Source organism: Heteronotia binoei, chromosome 1 (genome assembly GCF_032191835.1).
Source record: "Heteronotia binoei isolate CCM8104 ecotype False Entrance Well chromosome 1, APGP_CSIRO_Hbin_v1, whole genome shotgun sequence".
In the NCBI taxonomy this organism is placed as follows: Eukaryota; Metazoa; Chordata; class Lepidosauria; order Squamata; family Gekkonidae; genus Heteronotia; species Heteronotia binoei.
In genome coordinates this window covers 70,914,591-70,935,337 of record NC_083223.1, presented here as the reverse complement: position 1 = coordinate 70,935,337, position 20,747 = coordinate 70,914,591, and the positions used below count along the sequence as shown (strand labels likewise).

The following is a 20,747-nucleotide window of genomic DNA, read 5'->3' as shown; positions in this document are numbered from 1 at the left end:
CTGTCTCTGCCAGATATTCAAAGCCACAACAGGAATCAGTATAACATTGGCTACTTCTTTATTCTAAGATTTACCACAGTGAAATGAGGTGAATCTTGCTGAGCAGAAGGCAAACTTAATTATTTAACCACGGCAACTAATTCTTGCCATGATTTCTGAAGAGGGGCAGTGTTGTGAGAGAGCTTGCCCTTCCTGCCAAAGCATTTATATGGCCTAATGTATAGACTAACAAACAAACTGATTTAAATTCATCATGCTTATATATAGATATTATTGTGCTGTTAATCTTTTCAAAGCAGGAACTGAAAAGCATAGTGTTGACAGCGGAACTAGTGAAAATGACTTCTTAAGAGTCACTTGAGGGAAGGCATCTAAGCTATTGTGTAACTATGAAAGATGCAAATAGATTTCATTTCTTTCATATCCTAAGAGGACTTTTTTTAAAAGTCTGCTTTGCAGAAGTGAGACATTTGAAAATTTGAATATTTTGATATGCATTAGAAATTATAGCTGAACACAATATTTTAATTGATGAATCTTAAGAAATAATCCTTAGCTAGCACCTGTCCATTTGGGAAACAATCATTCAAAACTACAAAATTATCAAATATGTTTTTGTATTTAAAATGTTTGGGTTTTTAAAAATCTCTCTTGCAGATTCTATCCCCCCAAACCTCTCAATATGTCATTTATGTGTACCAGATGCTGTCAGTAACCCCCTGAAGCCAAACATTACTTTTTTTTCAGCTAATCACGACAGTCATTCAAAAATCAAATGGCAGGAGAGCACACAACAATTCATCCTGATTAAGAGTCCAAGACTACTCTCACTGAAATCCCTCCTCACATAGACTAGTAACACAGGCATTACAAGCAAAAGTAGCCATAAAATGGGACACATTAACCTAAACAAGAAACTTCAAAACCAATTGAACATTAGCCCTAAATCCACAACTGGAAATTTATCAAAGCATTCAACTTCAGTTTTAAAAAGATATGAAAATGATTCTGTAGTCTTGTTAAATCACGTATGACTGCTGCCAGAATTGCAAAGAGCACAATGTGGTAGCATTATCTGAACTTCAACCGAGGAACAATGTCAAGCACCAATATTTCTTAATAACCAGTCCTTTGCTTTAAATCAAAAGTAGGTTTATTGTTAGAAACTCAGGAGCTGTACCACGGACACAAGCCTTGGGAGTAATGACATACAAACAGTTACACAGTTGCTATATAGCATATCATCAAAGGTTATCATACAGATGCATACTTGAGTCACGGGTTCAAAGGTTACTAAACAACTATCTATTTTATTACTAAGGAATTTTAGACCATTGGAAACATCAAACATTCTCACACTACTCTAGGAAGAGATAAGGGTTGTCTGTGTGAAACTGTGGGAGAGGCGACTTGAAGGTAACATCAGCCAGACTGTAGCATAAACATCCTAGGGCTCGATGGATTTATTACTTGCCCACTGGCTGTAAATAAGGGGGAGGGGGGAGAAATGGTTAGCTGGTGACCTGCTCTCTATCTAGAAAAATGCAGTACGGAAATGAGCGCATTTGACAAACAATTACCACTGTAGAAGTGTTAACAACAAGAATACTAGGGCCAGTACCTTTGGTAATTATGGATGCTTCATAAGGCATTTGATAAAGAATGTGCAAGGTTGTTGTTGTTTTTTAATGGCACAAAAAGCCCTATTCATTTCTGTTGTTTGGATAATGTAAAAATGCAAGAAAACAAATAAATATTCAACAATTTCCTTGAGTGGTAGAGTTAGGGTATTTTAGATTCTGAACAATGGTTTTATGTTCCCTCCCCCAGACACATTACATCAAATGTTAAACACAAATTAACATTAAACAATTAACAACTTCTAAAAATTACAAGTATGTACTGCTACATGCACAAAAACCCATCACAAATGGAGGGAAATATCACCAGAAAAGCACTTAGAGATCCCACATACAATTTGGTCCACAGAAAGAGTCAGGAGATTCTTCCCACACACAGTTCTCAGGGAATTCGTAAATGTTATTTTATAAGGCAAAAGTATGTAGAGCTAGGTTCAAATCTCCAGTCAGCTGTAAAACTGTTCTGGTCAACATCACTATTAGTCACTGGGCGTTTTCGCACTGACCTTAATCGGCAGCGACGCCCCTCTTCAGCGCGCAGGATCTGCGCGGATTTCGCATCAATTGCCGCGGAGCACCCGGAAGAGCCGGAAAGTCCCGCGGCTTTTGCGGCACAAATGGAAACTGGTTTTTGGCGGTTTCCATTTGCACCGCAAAAGCCGCGGGACTTTCCGGCTCTTCTGGGTGCTCCGCGGCAATTGGTGCGAAATCCGCGCAGATCCTGCATGCTGAAGAGGGGCGTCGCTGCCGATTAAGGTCAGTGCGAAAATGCCCACTGTGAAATTCACTAAAGTTTTGGGCCATCCACCTAATATTCTTCACAGGGTTATTAGGAGGATTAAACAAAGAGGCGTTGGTGATAGTCACACTAAACACCTTTAAAGAATGGCAGAATGAGATGTAATCAATCAATAAAATGGTATTTTAAAACCTGGGTCAGTTGATAAAAGGAATTCTCTTTTACATACTGTTTCCATGTGTGGGAATGGGGGGAAGAATGCCAAGCCCCTGCTCAATTGATTGAAAGTGTGGAGTAGTAGTTAAGAGTGTTGGGCTAGCAATAGTGAGATCCACTCATGCCATGGAAGCTCACTAGGTGACCTTGGGCCAGGCACACTCTCTCAGCTTAACGTATCTCATAGGGTTGTTGAAAGGATAAGATGGAGGACAGGAGAATAATGTAAGACACTTTGGGTCCCCATTAAGAAGAAAGGGAGGGTATAAATGAATTAAATAATGAAATTTGGAGGGTCTGAAAGAGGCTGTAGTAATATCCCTCTTGTAAAAGTCATCTCTGGATCCTTTAGATCCTTCCAGTTACTGCCCAGTTTCAAATTTATCATTTTAGGGCAAAGTAATTGTGAGAATGGTTAGCTGAGCAGCTCCAGCATTTCCTGGATGACACATCAGCAGTGGACCCATTCCAGTCCAGTTTCTGCCCCAGCCATGGGATGGAGATGGCATTGGTTGCCCTCATGGACTATCTCTATGGGCAACTGGATTAAGGCAGGTCGGCATTGTTGTTATTGTTAGATTTTACAGCAGTTTTTGACATGCTTGACCACAACCTGTTGACCCACTGTCTTGCCAACATAGGAGTACATGGGGTAGTATTACAGTGGCTCATCACATTTCTCCAAAGTCAGGGACAGAGGCACTGGGGGGAGGGTGTCCATTAGGTTCTCTTTAACATGTGAGGTTCTTCAAGGGGCAATCCTCTCACCAATGTAGTTTAACATCTAAATGTTCCCCCTTGCCCAGTTGGCAGAGTTTTGGGTTGGGTTGGACTAGATGACCGTGAAGGTCCCTTCCAACTCTATAATTCTATGATTCAATATGCTGATGACACCCAACTGTATCCATTGATGGGTAGCAGCCCAGACACTTCCCCACAAAACCTGGCTGAGGGACTGGAGGCCGTGGTGCGATTGTTGAGGAAGAGTCAGCTGAAACTGAATTAAACTACAATGGAGGTTCTGTAGCTGGCTGGGTGGGATTCAGGATTGGGGTCCCAACTTCCCATTCTTGATAGTGCACCTGTAATACTGGCGCAAGCTATCAAGAGTTTGGACATGGTCTTGGACAACTCATCTGTGGAGGCCCACATCATGAATACGGCCCAGCTGACATTTTACCGACAACACCAGGCAAAGCAATTGACCCTTTTCCTGTCTTGCCCTGACCTAGTCACAGTAATCCACACAACAGTCATCCCTAGACTGGATCACTGTAACTTGCTTTACATTGGCCTACCCTTGAAACTGATCTGGAAACTCCAACTGTTCTAGAATGTGGCAGCACAGGTTGTGACAGGAACGCCATAGACTGCACATATTCAATCTGTGCTATGCCATCTGCACTAGCTCCCAGTGGGGTACTGGATCAGGTTCAAGGTTTTGGTGTTGACCTTTAAGGCCATGTGTAGTATGGGACGGATGTATTTGTGGGATTACCTCCTCTAGTATGCCCCTCAAAGAGCCTTATGCTCTGCTGAGAACAACCTACTGGTGATCCCTAACCCTGAAGATGTCCAGTTGACCATAGCCAGGCCTTTTTCGACCCTGGCTACTACCTGTTGGAACTCTCTGCCAAACAACATCCATGCCCTGTCGGACATTATACAGTTCCACAGGGCATGCAAGGAAAGATGTTTCACCAGGCTTTTGGTTGAGGATAGCAATGGGTACCATTCTACTGGTGCTTCCTTCCCCCCTGTTTCTTCTCCATATATCAAGTCAGCAATCTGTATTGTATGACTGCTTTGGAGCCACTCTGATGTCATTTTTAGTTATTTTAACTGTATTTTCAATTGTCCAGTTTATGTAATGAATTCAGAGAAGGATGGTATATATATCTAAATTATAAATAAATATAAATATATACAATAATAAATAAATTGGTGAAAAGCAAGCAAAGTAACTAAATAAACACCTCCCCCCTATTATGGGGGAAGGGAATTATCTATTTTCTGTTTCCCTTCCATCTATTTATCCAGGATGGTGGACAAAGTTATTTCCTCTTTCATGTTATTCTCACAACAATCCTGGGAAATAGGCTAGGGTGAGAGGAAATGAATAGTACCAATAAGCTTCTTGGTTGAGGGAGGGATTTGAACCCAGGTCTTCACAATTCCTCCAGCCACTACATCATACAGTGCCTCTTCGCTGGCCTTCACACAGAAGTGACACTGCCTTTCTCTGTTGTTGTTCTAATCAGAAGGGAGAGGTGACTGCTTCCTCTTGGCACCAGGTGACCAGGCTACTGTTTACCTTGCATTCCTCAGGAAGCATGGAGGTATGGTGGCAGTGGCATTCACATGCAGCTGGGGGAGGAAAACAAAGCAGGAAGCTATGGTGTGAATTAGGACTGCAGAGTGAGGATGGGGGGGATTGAAACCCCTCCCCCCAATGCTGTTCTCCTGATTAAAAAATGGCCCAAGGAAGCTATTTGGCCACTGGGTTCCAGTTAAAGATACAAGAAGGGCTAAGATACTTTCTCATCTCTCTCTGGAATTTGGCATGGAGTAAAATGGTATGCACATAAGAGCTGGAAGGGAAACAAAAAAAATTACACTCAAATAGAAGGTAGTGAATGGCTTTTTGCTTTGTATTTTGCTTTGGCCCATTGCTCTGAATTGCAAACTCTGCTGAATTGTTTGGGTTTCCTTTTGAAATCAATGAGAATCAAAATGAAAACAAGTCATGCAACAGAAATGAACATTTTTTTAAAAAAAGAAAAATTGTAACATAAATAAAATAATTGTGCACTACTAGATAAGACAATGTCATCCTTTTTCAATCATGTTCTTTCCTACAGCAACGTTTCAGATGAACTAGCTGCAGTCCCACTGTGGCCTCCTCCATGACACTAAACACTGGCTATTTCCACATCAGTGTGATTTTCCATGGCTGTCGGGTTGCTGATGTGATTCAGTGTGAAATTCCTTTGCAATGCAGATTCCAGACAGCACAAGGTAATCCATTTTCTTACCATTTTTAGCCATGGTTTCCCTTTCACAACTGATCTGCATTGAAGCCCCCTCCCCCACCGCCCCGCTCTGCCCATGCTGTGTTCTCATATGAACCTCAGGATTAACTGCTCACCCTGTTTTAATTTTTTCTCCTGGACTAATGCTGCATAGAAATAGTATAATACCTTCAGGGGGGAAAACTTAAAATAAAAAACTCCACATATTTGCAGATACCTCCAATGATTTGCAGACATTCCTCCAATTATGTGGAAGGAACAGGCTGCTGATGGCCTGCACATGTATAGAAGGCAACAATGCAGAAACATGAAAAAATGCACCATTAAGGTAGCTGAAACATGGTAAACCCTTGGTATAAGAGCAGCAACTGTTCTGTCCCTAAGTACTGCAAATCCTACTCAGACAGCAGTGGTCACTTGCAGCTTTGTCTGCATTTTCCACGGCAATATATAACTCTTTAGTATCTTAGTATTTTAAAATCTAATCTATTTATTTCAATTATGAGTGCACCACATCGATAAAAGAAAAGTATTTCTGCAAAATACAATATGGAAATTGTGTGTAAATACCCACTGTTCCATGGTGGGGGGAATACATATCAATAAACCCTTCAAGAGGAAAGTAACCACACTTGAATTCCATCTCCGTACATACGTGTATAAAAACTTCACTTCCACATAGTGTCTTTGGAAAGCACCATATTTACAAATATATAAATAGCCGCACACCCCATTGAAAAAATTAAATCGCCTCACACAACAGACGTGGTACAGCATACCTCACAATCGCTCATGCTATAGCTGAATGAGTGAAGTGTAAGGGGATATTTGCCAAGCTACTTGACACTTTCTAGTCAGCTTAATAAGATACCCTTTCGTTTCCTGTAGTGGGGAGACTGATGTTCTGCTACTCATAGTATATCCAGGGTCTATTTACATATCCTAAGAGAAGAGATGAACATACAAGTCATGTTACATCTGGCTACACTGCTGTCTAAAACTATATAAGCTGACACCGTGTAGAAAGAGAAGACAACTTAGTGAAAAAAGATTTATTGAACATACAGTACCTGGGCAATTGAGATAAAGATGTTCTACTGGCAGACATTTAAATTCCTGGACTTCTTTCTTTATAATCTGGCTGTATTAAGTTACTGTGGCAGCAATTCAACTGGGTGCATAAGTAGACATTATGTACACATAACCAACATTTTTGGCAAAGTTTCCTAATCAAATGTTGCCACGTCCCCGCCCCCCTCAGTAAACCCCACAAAATTGAAGTATTGAGCAATATAGAGAGATAGATAGCCTGGTGACAGTTTTTATTTCATTTTATTTCAAAATGCTTTTGTACCCACATCTCCAAAGTGCAGTTTTGTACCATGGAGTTTAGGGATTCTACTAGGGGGAGGGACAACTTTTGAACAGGAAAATCTGCAAAGCATTTGTATATGCATATGAACGCCCATCTGGATCAAGGCTAAGGCTATATTCTATTTATTCATCTCTTTATTGGGAGCAAGGAGAAATATAACAGATGTTTATAAAACTTTAAACGTACAACGCAGGATACTCTTTGAACAAAACAACAACATTCACAGCTTTTTCCATCTTATGAGTCAGATCTTACACAACACAACTGAATGGAGTTGGGGGGAATAAACAACTGGCAATGAAACTCAGAAGCAGCAGTAAGTTATACTACTTAGCCATCCTCAAACGAGCAAGAGACAACTACTGCTTGTGAAATGCATTCTCTTTGTAGCCATCCATATGAGAACATCTTACAGAACATTCAACAGAACATATCTGAAATAATAACTTGCCATATGTGAATGTCTCTGCTTTTGATAGGCAACTGTAATCTTTGCATGCAAATCATCCCCTGCAGGGATAGATCTAAAAATGGAATCCAGTTTAATCATATTCCAAGTAGTTAACATACTAAGCCATTCCACTCCCACCATCATTTGATTTTCATTTCATTAGCTACTATGGGGATAAGAGCTGCACAAGTCCATTGTCATGAGCCAAAGTTCTTAACGAAAGTTTATTTGGCTGAAGCCTGCAAGTAAAAAATCGGTGGGGCACCTTGGAGCAGCCGCCACAATTGCCCACCTCCCACTTCTTCAAAGGAAATCACAGGAGTGGGAACAAGCCAATGCAGGCTCGCTGCAGGAAATTTGGCCAATCAGGGGGTGGCTGGCCAGCCAGGTCTGGCAATGGCCACCACCCCCTGAACAATCTGGCCAGTGCAAGCTCCCCACCTACCCTCTCTCTTGTTAAGACCAGGTGAGATTAGCCAGCCGCTGGTTACAAGGATGAGCAGGGATTTTTTGGGCCTCACTCAGATTGGCAGTAGAGGAGGCCTTTTTTCGCCTGCTTCAAATGGTCAGAGAGGGTGAGGCATAAATAGGCCTGTCACGGGTTAGGCCCTAACTGGGATGGCGGAAAAACACGGGTTAAAGGGGTTTTTGAACTGGCAAGCACCCTGAGACAGCAGCAATGGAGGGTCTGCAATAGGGCTACCTAGAGACTTGGCAGTACGGGTGACCTAGCTGGGGGCCCCTTTGGGTTGGGGGAGCATATTACTGGTCTTAAGGCTTCATAGTCATAGGCCGGGGTATGTGCTCCCATCCCCTCTACGCACTAGCATGCGGGCCATGACGGGTAAGGTATGGAGGTTTCCAGAGCTTTCCCTGAGCCGGGGTGGGTTTGCCCTGCTAGGGAGCTTGCTTTGCAAACTCAATTCAACCCGTGCTTTATGAGGTATGTAAAGGTGAAGATCACTTAAGTGTAAATAAAGTCCCAGTTTAACCCATAACTTGTGTGGTATTTTCATTCAAGGGGTGGGCAGGCAATTGACATGGTAGGAAAGTGGAAACTCAAGGAGGCTATGACATGGAAGGAAGAAAGGGAGAACCCAATTAAAAAGATCATGGTTAAAGGGATATACAATGATAATGTACAGCATTACTTACTGAAATTCTCTGATAAGAGGCACACTCCCCAATTTAAAACAGGGTTTTCCAACTCCACATGAAATCTGCCTCAAAGAAAAGCTTTCAGCCAAATCAAAACCTGAAAAAGATGGTATTGTGACATTATTTATTGATCATTAAATGCAATGTTAAAATGTTGGAGAAAATTATTGATCTGTGCCACAAGCTTGTTGGATTTTCAAGACTAGCAACTGACAGGCTGTTTCAAACCCAACAATTTTAGTCACAAAAATGCGCAAATCTCATTTTCCCTATGGAATGTATTCATGTGAAATTCCCCTAACAGCTTTGCAACTTCTGAAGAATGCATTGGCTCTTTTTCCCCCCAAATACATGAATGAGAATAAAAGTACTGTTCTCAAAATGTAATGCTAGCTCCACCGCTAATAAGCAGGTCTGGAAAGGTAGAAGAAATAGAAATTCCAGGGCCAAACTAGCTGCAAGTGTGTCCTCATGGCCAACACAAAAATGTTGTCACCATCTCAAAGTAATTTAAAAATATGATGTGGCCAGGCCTGCAGGCAAGCTGAGGCATTCTTGTTCCCCTCCAGCTATGTCCCTTATCACATGTTAAAATGGCTGCCTCAAAAATGAATTGCTCTTATATAATTTCTAAAAGTATAAAGATGCATTTCATTTTTAAAATTTAATAAGTATATGTTGAGCATTCTCTTTTTTTCACCTTAAGGAAAACTCACCTGAAATATCAATATTCTCTTTGTGGATGCGACTTAACTGAAGTCCTTCTTTTTTCAATAGTGGGCACACATTATCTACAAAAAATATGTACATATAGAATTTTATAACCTTTGAAAAAAAGGAAAAGATTACAACTAACTATGATAACACTAATCTTATAATGATTTGAAGAGCTTAAGATAACAATGTCAAATATAGTATTACTAATACATCATCCTTTAATATGTAAAAATTATTCCAATCATCTACACAAGCCTTCAACCCATTTTACAGCAACCAATGCCTGGGATACCAATGACTTAGATAAGCCAGGCTAGCATGATTTCATCCGATCTCAGAAACAAAGCAGGGTCAGCCTTGTCTAACATTTGGATGGGAGACCTCCAAGCAATGCCAGGGTCATAAGGTAGAGACAGGCAATGGCAGACTTTCTCTGAAATCTTTTGCCTTGAAAACCCTACAAGGTCGCCGTAAGTCAGCTGACTTGATACCCTCCCCCCAAAAAAATTATGGAAAAGAAACAATAAGGCTGTTCCTGGGCTATTGTATTTCAGACTGCTGATCAAGATCCTGAAAATGAATGAATGCTGCATCCATATTAAAAAGTATCCAGTGCTAGCCTAAACAGAGTTCATACCCTACTATATGTTGTTGAAGTCAATGGATTTTGAAAGGTGTAACTCAGGTAAGGTTTAACTGTAACCCTTTTATTAAGTTACATTACTTATAGTATATTGTTAATGTTGCAATAAAAAGGCTAATTAAAATTTTATTTTGGTTATCTGTAATTCAAGTATATTTATCCTCATAAACCATAAGTAGCATAATCCAGTGCAAAATTAAGCAATGGAGGAAGATTGCTTCAACTTTGCCACTGAACCTCTGCTCCAACTTTGCCACTGAAACCAAAATGTCTAATTCTGGCTGGGTCACATCCAGTAAAAATATTTCCCATTGTAATGTGATAAAGTGTGGTATTATATATACTTGGGCATTTTAATAATATGTATGTAAATTCTTAAGATCAGAATTTGCAATAGCTGTTAACATTACAACAAAGCATGAATGAAAGCATATAACTGGATTACCAGATCAAGAGCCAAATGTTATTTACCGTGGAGACAGTGATTTTGTCACAATGCTGTCAGACTTTGGGAGTAATGTTAAATAACAAAATCATAACCATTCTTTTACAAAGATTTCTGCTCAACAAGCAGCATTACAATAGAAATGGCTTTAATTATAAGTAAATGCCTTTTCCCTTCTTGAATAAATTAATGCTGCAAACCCAAGAATACTTTCCTGAGAGCAAGCCTAATTGAATAAAATGGGACTTACTTCTGAGTAGACCTGCTTAGGATTGTTCTAAGCATTGTAACATTTGGAAGGTATTCAAATGTTCACATTCTAATGATTAACCTAATAGAGCATGCTATGTCAAAGGATTTAATTAATCCAAAATTCTCTCAAGTTTTGTTTATTATTTATTAGTTGTTTATTTCTACAAGTTTTTATTTTTTTTCTTTCAATTTCTTTTAATTTTTATTCCGCCCTCCCCTCAAGCAGGCTCAGGGTGGATCACAACAATAATATGCAATAGTAGAAGCAAGCAATTCAACAGTTGAAACAGTTAAAACAATATAAATTAAAATAGGTAGTACTATAAATTAAAGTGTGACAGTCTCAAAGACTGTCTTCTCAATCTGGACAGCATAGAGATGGAAAACTTCAGCAAGATTAACAAGTTTTAACCTCCAAAGGTCTTAATACTAATAGGTGGATCCTGTTGGGTATGGAATGACATTCAAATACTCAAAATCCCATCTTTCCACAGCCTGCTCTACCCCCCCCCCCCCCAGTTGTTCCACTATAGGCTAGTGGGCACCTGGGAACACTGTGGGAGACAAAGGCATTTTCCAGACTGCAACCACCTTTCATGTTTTTGCTAATGTTGTGGCAGTTCCAATGATCACACTATGAAAAGGTAAAGGCAGTCCCCTGTGCAAGCACCGAGTCATTACCAGATGCCATCAGTTCACACTGGTGTGTTTTCTTCAATCTTTCCCTGTCAGCCTTCTAGTTCAAATTCACATTTCAGGATTGTTTTTACACTTTTTTGAGGGGTTTTCTGCACATGCACTGCAGCAGCCTCATGAAGACCCCCTATCTACCTTTACTTCTAAGTCATTGTATAGAGGAACTACTTAACAAATGGAAGGGAGAGAAAGAGCAAAGGAGACAGGAGAATGCACATGTCTGTAGATGAGCTGCCACAGCTCTGCCAGGGGAAGGGAGCTGATTTGATGGTGAGGGAAGCTGTGGATGTGGGTGAGACGAGGAGGGTTTGATATTCTCTTGTGAGCACTTCTTTGCTGAACTGCTCCTGAAATAAAGTCCTGGCTAAGACTCCATGTTCATTCGTTTGTCAGGATACAGCTCCCTTTTCTATTGGTGATTTGGTGCTGTCAAGAGGTCAGGCAAACCTTCTAACAGCTATGGCGCCATCAGATTTTGCAGATCTTGCTAAGAAAGACTTGTGTGCTTGAGACAAATTGTTTTGAAAATGGCACCCAGGGACATGCTACAATTTCCTTTGGAGTTTGAATGAAATAATGGTAAAGAGGGCAATGGTGGCTGGTGTCAGGCATCCTAATGGGAATGTCTGTTTCAGTGTGGGCACCTGAAATGTTTTTGTGTGGGCATGCAATTTTTTTTTTTAAACCAATGCTGCTCAAACCCTCTGTTTCTGGGCAGTGATCCTTGAAGTGGGGGAAAATGTTCAGCTTCAGAGGAAGATGCTATCTTGTGAATTCATTTTGCCATGAAAGAAAAAGTACAGGGAAAACTACTTTTAAAAGAAAAGGGGGGAAATGAGGAAAAACTGGGACAACACTGGAATGTTAACGAAGTAGTCTAGACACATATAAAATACTGGGTTCGATGCATGAGGAGGCATGTAGTAGAATGATCACAGCTCTATTAGTGATTACAGCATTGCAAAGGTTTAAACTAAGACTGGAACCCAGGGCCAATGACCCTGCTTAAATGCATGCAAATGGCCCCACCCCAAACCCAATGACTCTTAACTATAGGTACAAATACTGGCTCATTGACTCCTGATTGGCCACCTCCCAGAGTCCAGGGGGCTATTGTTGTGAAGCCTCAAGCTCAGCAAAGTCTCTGGTAGCATACCCAGGAACTACCAATACATAACACACACACACACAAAAATGTAACTTCAGGGAATGTTAAGACAGTCTGGAAAACACCAAAGTGAAAACTTGCAGCGGGAGGGGAATTTTCAAAAATATTCCCACCCTTTGCTACTGGCAGAGTATCTGCATTGGAGGGGGGGGGAGGCTAGCATCCACTGCAATATTTATTGATTTATTTGGAACCCATTCATAAAGTCAGAGACCAGAGCTACAGATCCTGAGTCCCTACCCAAATATTTTGTTACTTAGCTTCCCCGATGTGTTTTCTTAGAGACAGTTCACACTTCTTCCTGGGGCCAAATGATAGCACACTTCTTTCTTCTAAGCACTGAGTTGAGTCATGTGTGGCACTTTCAGTTGCTGGAACATTTATGATCTCCAAGGCTACAATATGTACCTTAGGGATAACAAAATTGCAGCACCCAGCATGAGTTTAGAGCTGGTACATCACACCGCTATCATGTGAGTAAACGACTCATGTAAGTGAAATAAGTGGCTCAAAGCAGCAAGTGAACAGATTCTTGAGAGGGATAGTATCCTAATTCAGTAGAGGATTTCATGTCAGGTCTGTACATGGGTCAACCTTTGCTGGCTGAAATTACATACAGTTAGGAATTTTCAGTACTGAAATATTGTTTAAAGACGAGACCACATGTGAACCATTTCAGTCAAGCATGGGTCTGCTTATTTTCTGCAGATGAAATCTGTATCAAATTTAATATGTGAAGTCCCTAAGAAAGATTGCCAAAATATGTTAGGGGCTTTCCAAAACTTCATAAGGTGGAAAGGGAGAAGACCTTGCATAGTACTAGGCTAGAAATATACTAACAGAACAGCACAGTCAAGAAAAGGTTGCATAGAAAATTAAATACTTGAAATCATAAAAGTCTTTCAAGTTCACTAGCCACTGCTTTAAACATGCACAGGGTAAGCTTTTCATTGCAAATATATACTCTGCCACACACTGTGAACCCCCAAGTTTAACATGAATGTACACTTTTATCTAGCAGTAACTTTTATATCTAAAAGTGGTCATTTTAGAACTATTGATGAGCTTGTTAATGAAGGCATTTCTATCTGAATGCAAATGCTTAAGCCAAAATTAAACAGACTAGCCAAGCATGTGGAGGACTTCACATTTAGAAAAAAAAATAAGGTATGTGCAGATTTGTATCCTGGATGTTGACTATAAGGTAGAGAGACTGAAAGAAACCTTTTAGTTACAAAACAAAGCCACAAAACAATAGGAAGCATGCTTCATAGAAAATACAGAAGGCAAAGAATGAGAAGAACCTCTGTTTTTTCTGCATTGCTATCAGGGTCGGCCCTAGGGTGCATGGTGCCCCAGGCAGCCTCTCCCCCCTCCACGGCACCTCCTCCTCCCTCCCTTACAATTTCAATGCCCGGGAAGGGGTGGTGGAGTGCTGTGCTTCCCAGGCTCTTTAAAGGCTGCCCCCGCTGATCAGCTGATCAAGGGTAAAATGCACCGGAGGCTTGCGACTCCTATGCCAGCCCTCCAGCACAATCAGGATCAGTGCAGCTGACAGGGCAGCAGCAGAGGGAATGACGAATGAGCCACTGAAAGAGTGGCCACCGGTGCTGCCCCCCCCCCTTCCTTTCCCCACGATCCAGGAAGGAAGGGGAGGAGGTGGCAGCGGCAGCCGCTCTTTTAGTAGCTCACTCGTCCTTCTGGTCACTGCTGCTCCCTCACCCCTGCACTGATCCTGATAGCACCAGAGGGCCAGCATAGAAACTGTGAGCCTCTGGCGCGTTTTACCCGTCAATCAGCTGATCAGTGGGGGGCAGCCTTTAAAGAGCCCAGGAAGCACAGTGCTCCACTGCCCCTTCCTGGGCATTGAAATGGTGAGGGAGGGAAGAAGGGGGAGGCTGGGGAGGCAAATAGGGATTTGTCTAGGAATGGGGGGAGGGCTGAATTTGGCATCCCCTTCCTGTTGGTGCCCTAGGCAAATGCCTAATTTGCCTAGAGGGCAGGCTGGCACGGATTGCTATGAACTACAATATTTAAACAGGCTGCCTGTTTACAAGACCATTCTCTGTTCCATGTATTTTGCAACTACTTCTCTGCTTCCATTTACCTAAAGATCTTTCTAATACCATCTGGTGTAAACATTCTTTTTTAAAAAAAAAATATTAAGAGAAATTTTTCCATTACAAATACAAAAGAGAAAGGAGAAACATAATCCAAAGACTAAAAAGAAAAACTACAAACACTAAAATCTTGTTGAAAAAGAGAACCACATGACCTAGTTTATCAGGGTACTTAATGACTCTAAATGTGCACAACATATAAAGTATCAACAGTATAAATAAAGTAAGTGAGAAGGAAAAACACACCGCTACAACACAAACTACAATCTATATTCATTATTTCTAGGCAAAAATTTATATTCACTCAGATAACCTACAACAGGGTTCTACACTTCCTCACATGACTTCTTATCCAAAGGGTGGATTGACTCTACGAAAAATGGATTTTGGACTATTTTATCCATTAAACAAATTTCCCATATTTTGCCTTGCCATTTTTCTAATAGGGTTGCCAAGTCCAATTCAAGAAATATCTGAGGACTTTGGGGGTGGAGCCAGGAGACTTTGGGGGTGGGGCCAGGAGACATTGGGGTAGAGCCAGCAGCAAGGGCACGATAAGCATATTTGGACTCCAAAGGAAGTTCTTGCCATCATATTTAAAGGAACTGCACACCTTTTAAATGCCTTCCCTCCTTTGGAAATAATGAAAGATAGGGGCACCTTCATTTGAGGTCGTAGAATTGGACCCCCTGGTTCAATCATTTTGTAACTTGGAGGGTATTTTGGGAAGAGGCACTGGATGCTATGGTGCAAATTTGGTACCTCTAGCTCAAAAAACAGCCCCTCCCCCCAGAGCCCTGATACCCACAGATCAATTCTCCATTATACTATGGGAATCGATCTTCATAGGGAATAATGGAGTGGCCAGCAGACATTTCCCCCCCTTCTGCTTTCTGATGACCCTGAAGTGGGGGGAGGGCCTCCAAATCAGGAGATCCCCTGTCCCTACCTGGGGATTGGCAACCCTAAGCTCAGAAGGCAAGTTCACCCAGTAACAATGCTTAGAATAGCAGCCTTAATTCAGCATGCCTACTTCAAAGAGTGCTCCCAAATCAGCGTGCACAAGGTTGGGGCAATTCTCTTCATCAGGAAACAGAGGCACTGTGATCTTTCTTGCGCCTAGTAGGGAGTAAACTCAGCTGAAACACTGGGATTTACTTCCAAGTAAATGTGCAAAAAGAAGATGATGATGAAGAAGTGGGATGACGGAAGCCTCAGGCACAAAGCAGCTGCAAGTTGATCCCAGCAGGTTCTCTGCGTAAATGCCGGGATTGGGAAGGGAAAGAGAGGAGCCAGAAAGCGCGGGGGTGGCAATCCTACAAGGGCTAGGCAGTATGCAGTTAACTTACCACTCCCCCCCCAGCTCCAGGAGGCCCTCCTACCTTTAGGGCGGCAGCGCCAGCCAGTGAAAAGCTCTCCCCCGATGACTCCAAGCACAGCATGCAACCTGGGCTCGGGATAAGTGAACCCCCCCTGAGATGAGTGAAATCACCTCTCCCCGCCCCCTAACAAACACACAAGTTCTTTTCTCTCCCCCTGCCCCCTATTATTAGGCAGGCTCTTTCTCTGGGGTCAGGGAGATAATGCAGGGGGAAGACAGGCATCATTTTGTCTCCCGCTGCTGATACTTTTAAAAGCGGGGGAGGGGTCATCAGAGCAGGAGAACCCCCGGTCCCAGTGGGGGCTTGGCAAGCTTATTTCCTAATGTTAGACCTCTAAGGTGTAAACATTCTCTAAAGCTTAACACAGTGTTCCTGTAAAATATTTCCATCTCTGAGCTCACAATTTTAACAGGACTCTCAATGAAAGTGGCTTCTGTCACTTGTATTGGGCCATCAGTTCATCCTCTTTGGTCCTTCTTCCATTCGGCTTTCTTTGGCTATAATATTCTCAGCACCTCTGTTTAGCAGATCTGCTCTCTCTCCACCATTGGACTCCCTTCTGAACACCCATTTCTTTAGCCTTTACCTAACCACCCTAAACATGGATAATCTGCTTTTTCAGGACCATAAAGGGAAGAGCTAACTAAAGAAGCATAGGAATAGCAATGGCCTTTGACAGCAAGGCTGCTAAGAGCCACTATGGGTCCTAGATAAAGATTCCATCTGGGATCCCCTATATGACCCTGATCCAAACCAAATATCATAACAAATATAACAAAACAAATCAATTGGCTTCTTGATACCATGAAGAGAGTAATAATTGTTTCTTAGGTAAGAAACCGTAAAGGAAACAGTCAGGATTATTGAAAAACAGACCAGGGATGGCCAAACTGTGGTTCAGGAGCCACATGTGGCTTTTTCACACATATTGTGCAGCTCCAGAAGGCTGAGGAAGAAATTAATGCAGGCTTATTCTCAAGTAAGCATGCTTAGCATCAGGACCTCAGTTAGTCTCTGAGCGCTGACCCATAAGTAGGGAACTATTTCCACTGTGTGTGAAGCAGGGAAGGAGGAGGAAACAGGCAGGTTTGCAAGCTCTTCTTCCCCACCACAAAGGTTGCCTGGAGACCTAGAGTGGGGGAAAAGAGCTCAAGAGCCAAGGGAGCCACTGGAAGGAGGGGCAGAATTAAAGAGGGCAGTCCAGGGTTTTCTCTTAGTTTCATAGCTCTTGTAGGAATGTATTTATAAAACCTGGTGTCAAGGCAAAGAGAGATGCATAATAATGCAAATGGTGGTCAGTGATTTATATGGTACCTGTGTTTTTTTTTCTATCGCACTGGTGCCAAAAAAATGACTCCCTAACCTTTCCCTATGCTGGTCTTATGGGGACTGTAATTCTCAGCCTTTGTTTTAAAAAAAGTCTCCTTCAAGCATGATCATGTTGTAAAGTGCATACATATGTATTTTATCTTTCTGTGCAAAGAAAGTATTAAGAGTTTTAATAAAGACATGTGTATAATATTTGTTTGTGTCTTGTGGCTCTTAAACATCTGGTGTTTATTCTATGTGGCTCTTATGTTAAGCAAGTTTGGCCACCCCTGGAATAGATATTACTTAATTTATTATTTACATTCTGCAGATTGCAATAGGATATGGTGCAAAAAGAAGAAGAGAGCAAGAAGAATTGGAAAGATTCTCCAGCCAGAATACTGAAGTGCACTATAAATATGAGAAACAAATTACCTGGGAATAAGCCCCATTAATTGGAGATGTCAGCCTCTCTCAAAAAAGTATTAAACTATAAAAAATACTTCAAAATAAAAGCAAGCTCAGAACAATATAAAGATGCTTAATGAAAAGTCAGTTGTATCGTACATGGAAAAGAGGTATATTATCTAAGACCCCAGATGGGTAGCATTAGCTTTTTATGGTGGCACGGTGTTCATTTTTTAGTTTTGCCACAACAGTCTAACATGGTTACTCCTCTAGAATCTGTCTCCACTGCTTTCAACTTTCACAACTGCTTATTCAGTTTGTGCCAAGATTTCAGTAGGGCTTAGCCTACAAGTTTGTCTTCAGCACAGGCTGATTCTGGAAAGCAAAAATACTTCAGGTCATGCACAAAATGCCTTCCCCATCAGCACTGAAAAACTAGTCTTCTTTTTTCATGCATATTGTAATGATTCATTAGCCTATGTAAAGATGCAGAGGAAGCAGTAGAACCACTCAATTGTATTTTTAAATCCTTCCAGAAGAGCATAAAGACAAGAGTTCCTCCCTCACAGATGCCCCCAACAACTGGTATTCAAATGTACACTGCCTCTGATCATGGAAGTTCTATTTAATCATCATAGGTAAAGGCCACTCATAGACCTGTCCAGCTGAATGAATCTGTTTAATTCCCTTTTAAAGTTTTCAGAACCCATGGATGTGACTACTTACCATAGTTTATTCAATACATCAGTTATGAAGCCTGTGATTCAGGACTTCCTTTTGACTTTCCTGAACCTACTGCTAAACAAGTTCACTATGGTTGAACTGGAGCAGTGAGGCAGGAAAAAAAATCTCACTTTTCATTTTATTTATATCGTTCATTCATTTATAAAGCCAACGTGAACATAAGAATATAAGAGAAGCCATGTTGGATCAGGCCAATGGCCCATCCAGTCCAACACTCTGTCACACAGTAGCCAAAAAAACCCCAAACAGGTGCAATCAGGAGGTCCACCAGTGGGGCCAGGACACTAGAAGCCCTCTCACTGTTGCCCCCCCCCAAGCACCAAGAATACAGAGCATCACTGCCCCAGACAGAGAGTTCCAACAATACGCTGTGGCTAATAGCCACTGATGGACCTCTGCTCCATATGTTTACCCAATCCCCTCTTGAAGTTGCCTATGCATAGCTGCCACCACCTCCTGTGGCAGTGAATTATATTTATATAGCCCACCTAGCTATAAAAACCATCATCATTGTGTAACAAAACAAAACATAAGCAGGGACAGCTTTCCTTGCCTATTTCCAGCAAAGTTGATCCAGACAAAAACATCTATCTATTAATGATTCTGAAAACTGCTGTTTTCTTTCTAATAGCCCATGACGCCTTCCACTATATCATCTACACAGCTTACACAGATTGTGCCTCTTAGTATTTCTCTCTCTGTGTCTAATTTTGTAATTTTATATTACAGAAAATATATGTCTACCATTGTAAGATTGAACATCTGATCTAGTTCACAAAAACTTCAGAGCACCATAATCTTTAGTAAATAAAAAGAAATTAGTCTCAATTTACCCTTCTACTTTTATGTCGCACAAAACCAGGAGCTGAATGAGAGGCATTAAGATCACTAGGACTGATTTTAGTGACATATTTATTTTAAAAGATTACATTGTTTTTCATGTAACATGATGCCAAATGCCTACATCAGCAAAGTTACATTTACAAAAGGCAAAATATCAGATGTTTCACATATACAGTAATAATGAAAACAGATTGTTTGAACAGTGTTCAAATGTAATTAAATTACCTTTAATCATTGAGGAGGGGAGAGTTCATATATACTTTAAACAAGTCTATAACAAGATCTATTAAAGCCTACAAGTCCGATACTTAAGCTACAGTATTGCTTATATGTGTTAATTCAGAAAGGTATAATCTGTTCCAGAAATGTAACCTATAGAAAACAATGCAGAACACCATACTTGTAAAGGATGGAGGGAGGGGGGGGGGAATCACCTTTTCACTACTTTAATACATCATTTGGAAATATTAACTTGACTGCTCATGTTAACAGAGATTTGCTGGTCTACTATTAAGTATGTTTTAACTAGGATTGCCAACTCTGGCTTGGGAAACTCTGGGAGATTTGGGTGTAGGGCCTGGAGAAGGCAGGGTTTAGTGAGAGAAGGGACCTCATCCAGGTAGAATGCCATAGAGTCCACCTCCAAAGCAGCCATTTTCTCTAGGGGAATTGATCTCCAGGAAAGCTCCAGGCCACACCTGGAGGTACTCAACCAACAACAAAAAACTATGGAAAAATAACGAAAAATTAGTGAAAAATACTTCAAAAGTGTAATAGATAATTAAACACTTCAGCTTCACACATTTTCACATATCACTACATACAACAGCATATTATCACAAATGCAAGATATAAAGTACAAAGAATAAATATTCAAAAGTGCTTGCAGTTAGTCCATATCCAGTTTGAAGTCCTTGAAAGCCATTAATTAAAGTGCCAGTGTCCAATGTGTCGCAACTTCAGATAATTCTTGTTCTTCGGCAAAGAATTTATGATGTTAAGACGTTGCTTTAAACTTCACATCTTTAAAGAAATGAAGTTTAAAGCAACGTCTTAACATCATAAATTCTTTGCCGAAGAACAAGAATTATCTGCAGTTGCAACACATTGGAAACTGGCACTTTAATTAAAGGTTTTCAAGGACTTCAAACTGGATATGGACTAACTGCAAGCACTTTTGAATATTTATTCTTTGTACTTTATATCTTGCATTTGTGATAATATGCTGCTGTATGTAATGATATGTGAAAATGTGTGAAGCTGAAGTGTTTAATTATCTATTACACTTTTGAAGTATTTTTCACTAATCTTTTCACAGTTTTTTGTTGTTGGTTGAGTCATTCTCTGTGGAACTCTAGGCTTTTCATTCACACCTGGAGGTAGGCAATTTCTCAGCCAAGGTAAGGATTT

The 20,747-nt window shown here is 41.0% G+C and overlaps 1 protein-coding gene across 1 annotated transcript in view; it reads right to left on the bottom strand.

Annotated features, from left to right (window-relative positions):
• Window positions 1-20,747, bottom strand: part of COL19A1 (collagen type XIX alpha 1 chain) — a 348,383-nt gene that overhangs the window by 310,171 nt on the left and 17,465 nt on the right. The window contains exons 3-4 of the mRNA XM_060235557.1: window positions 9,328-9,402; window positions 8,609-8,708 (exon numbers count right to left, since the gene is read on the bottom strand). Of these exons, the coding sequence (XP_060091540.1) occupies window positions 8,609-8,708; window positions 9,328-9,402 (175 nt within the window). The remainder of the gene's footprint in view (window positions 1-8,608; window positions 8,709-9,327; window positions 9,403-20,747) is intronic.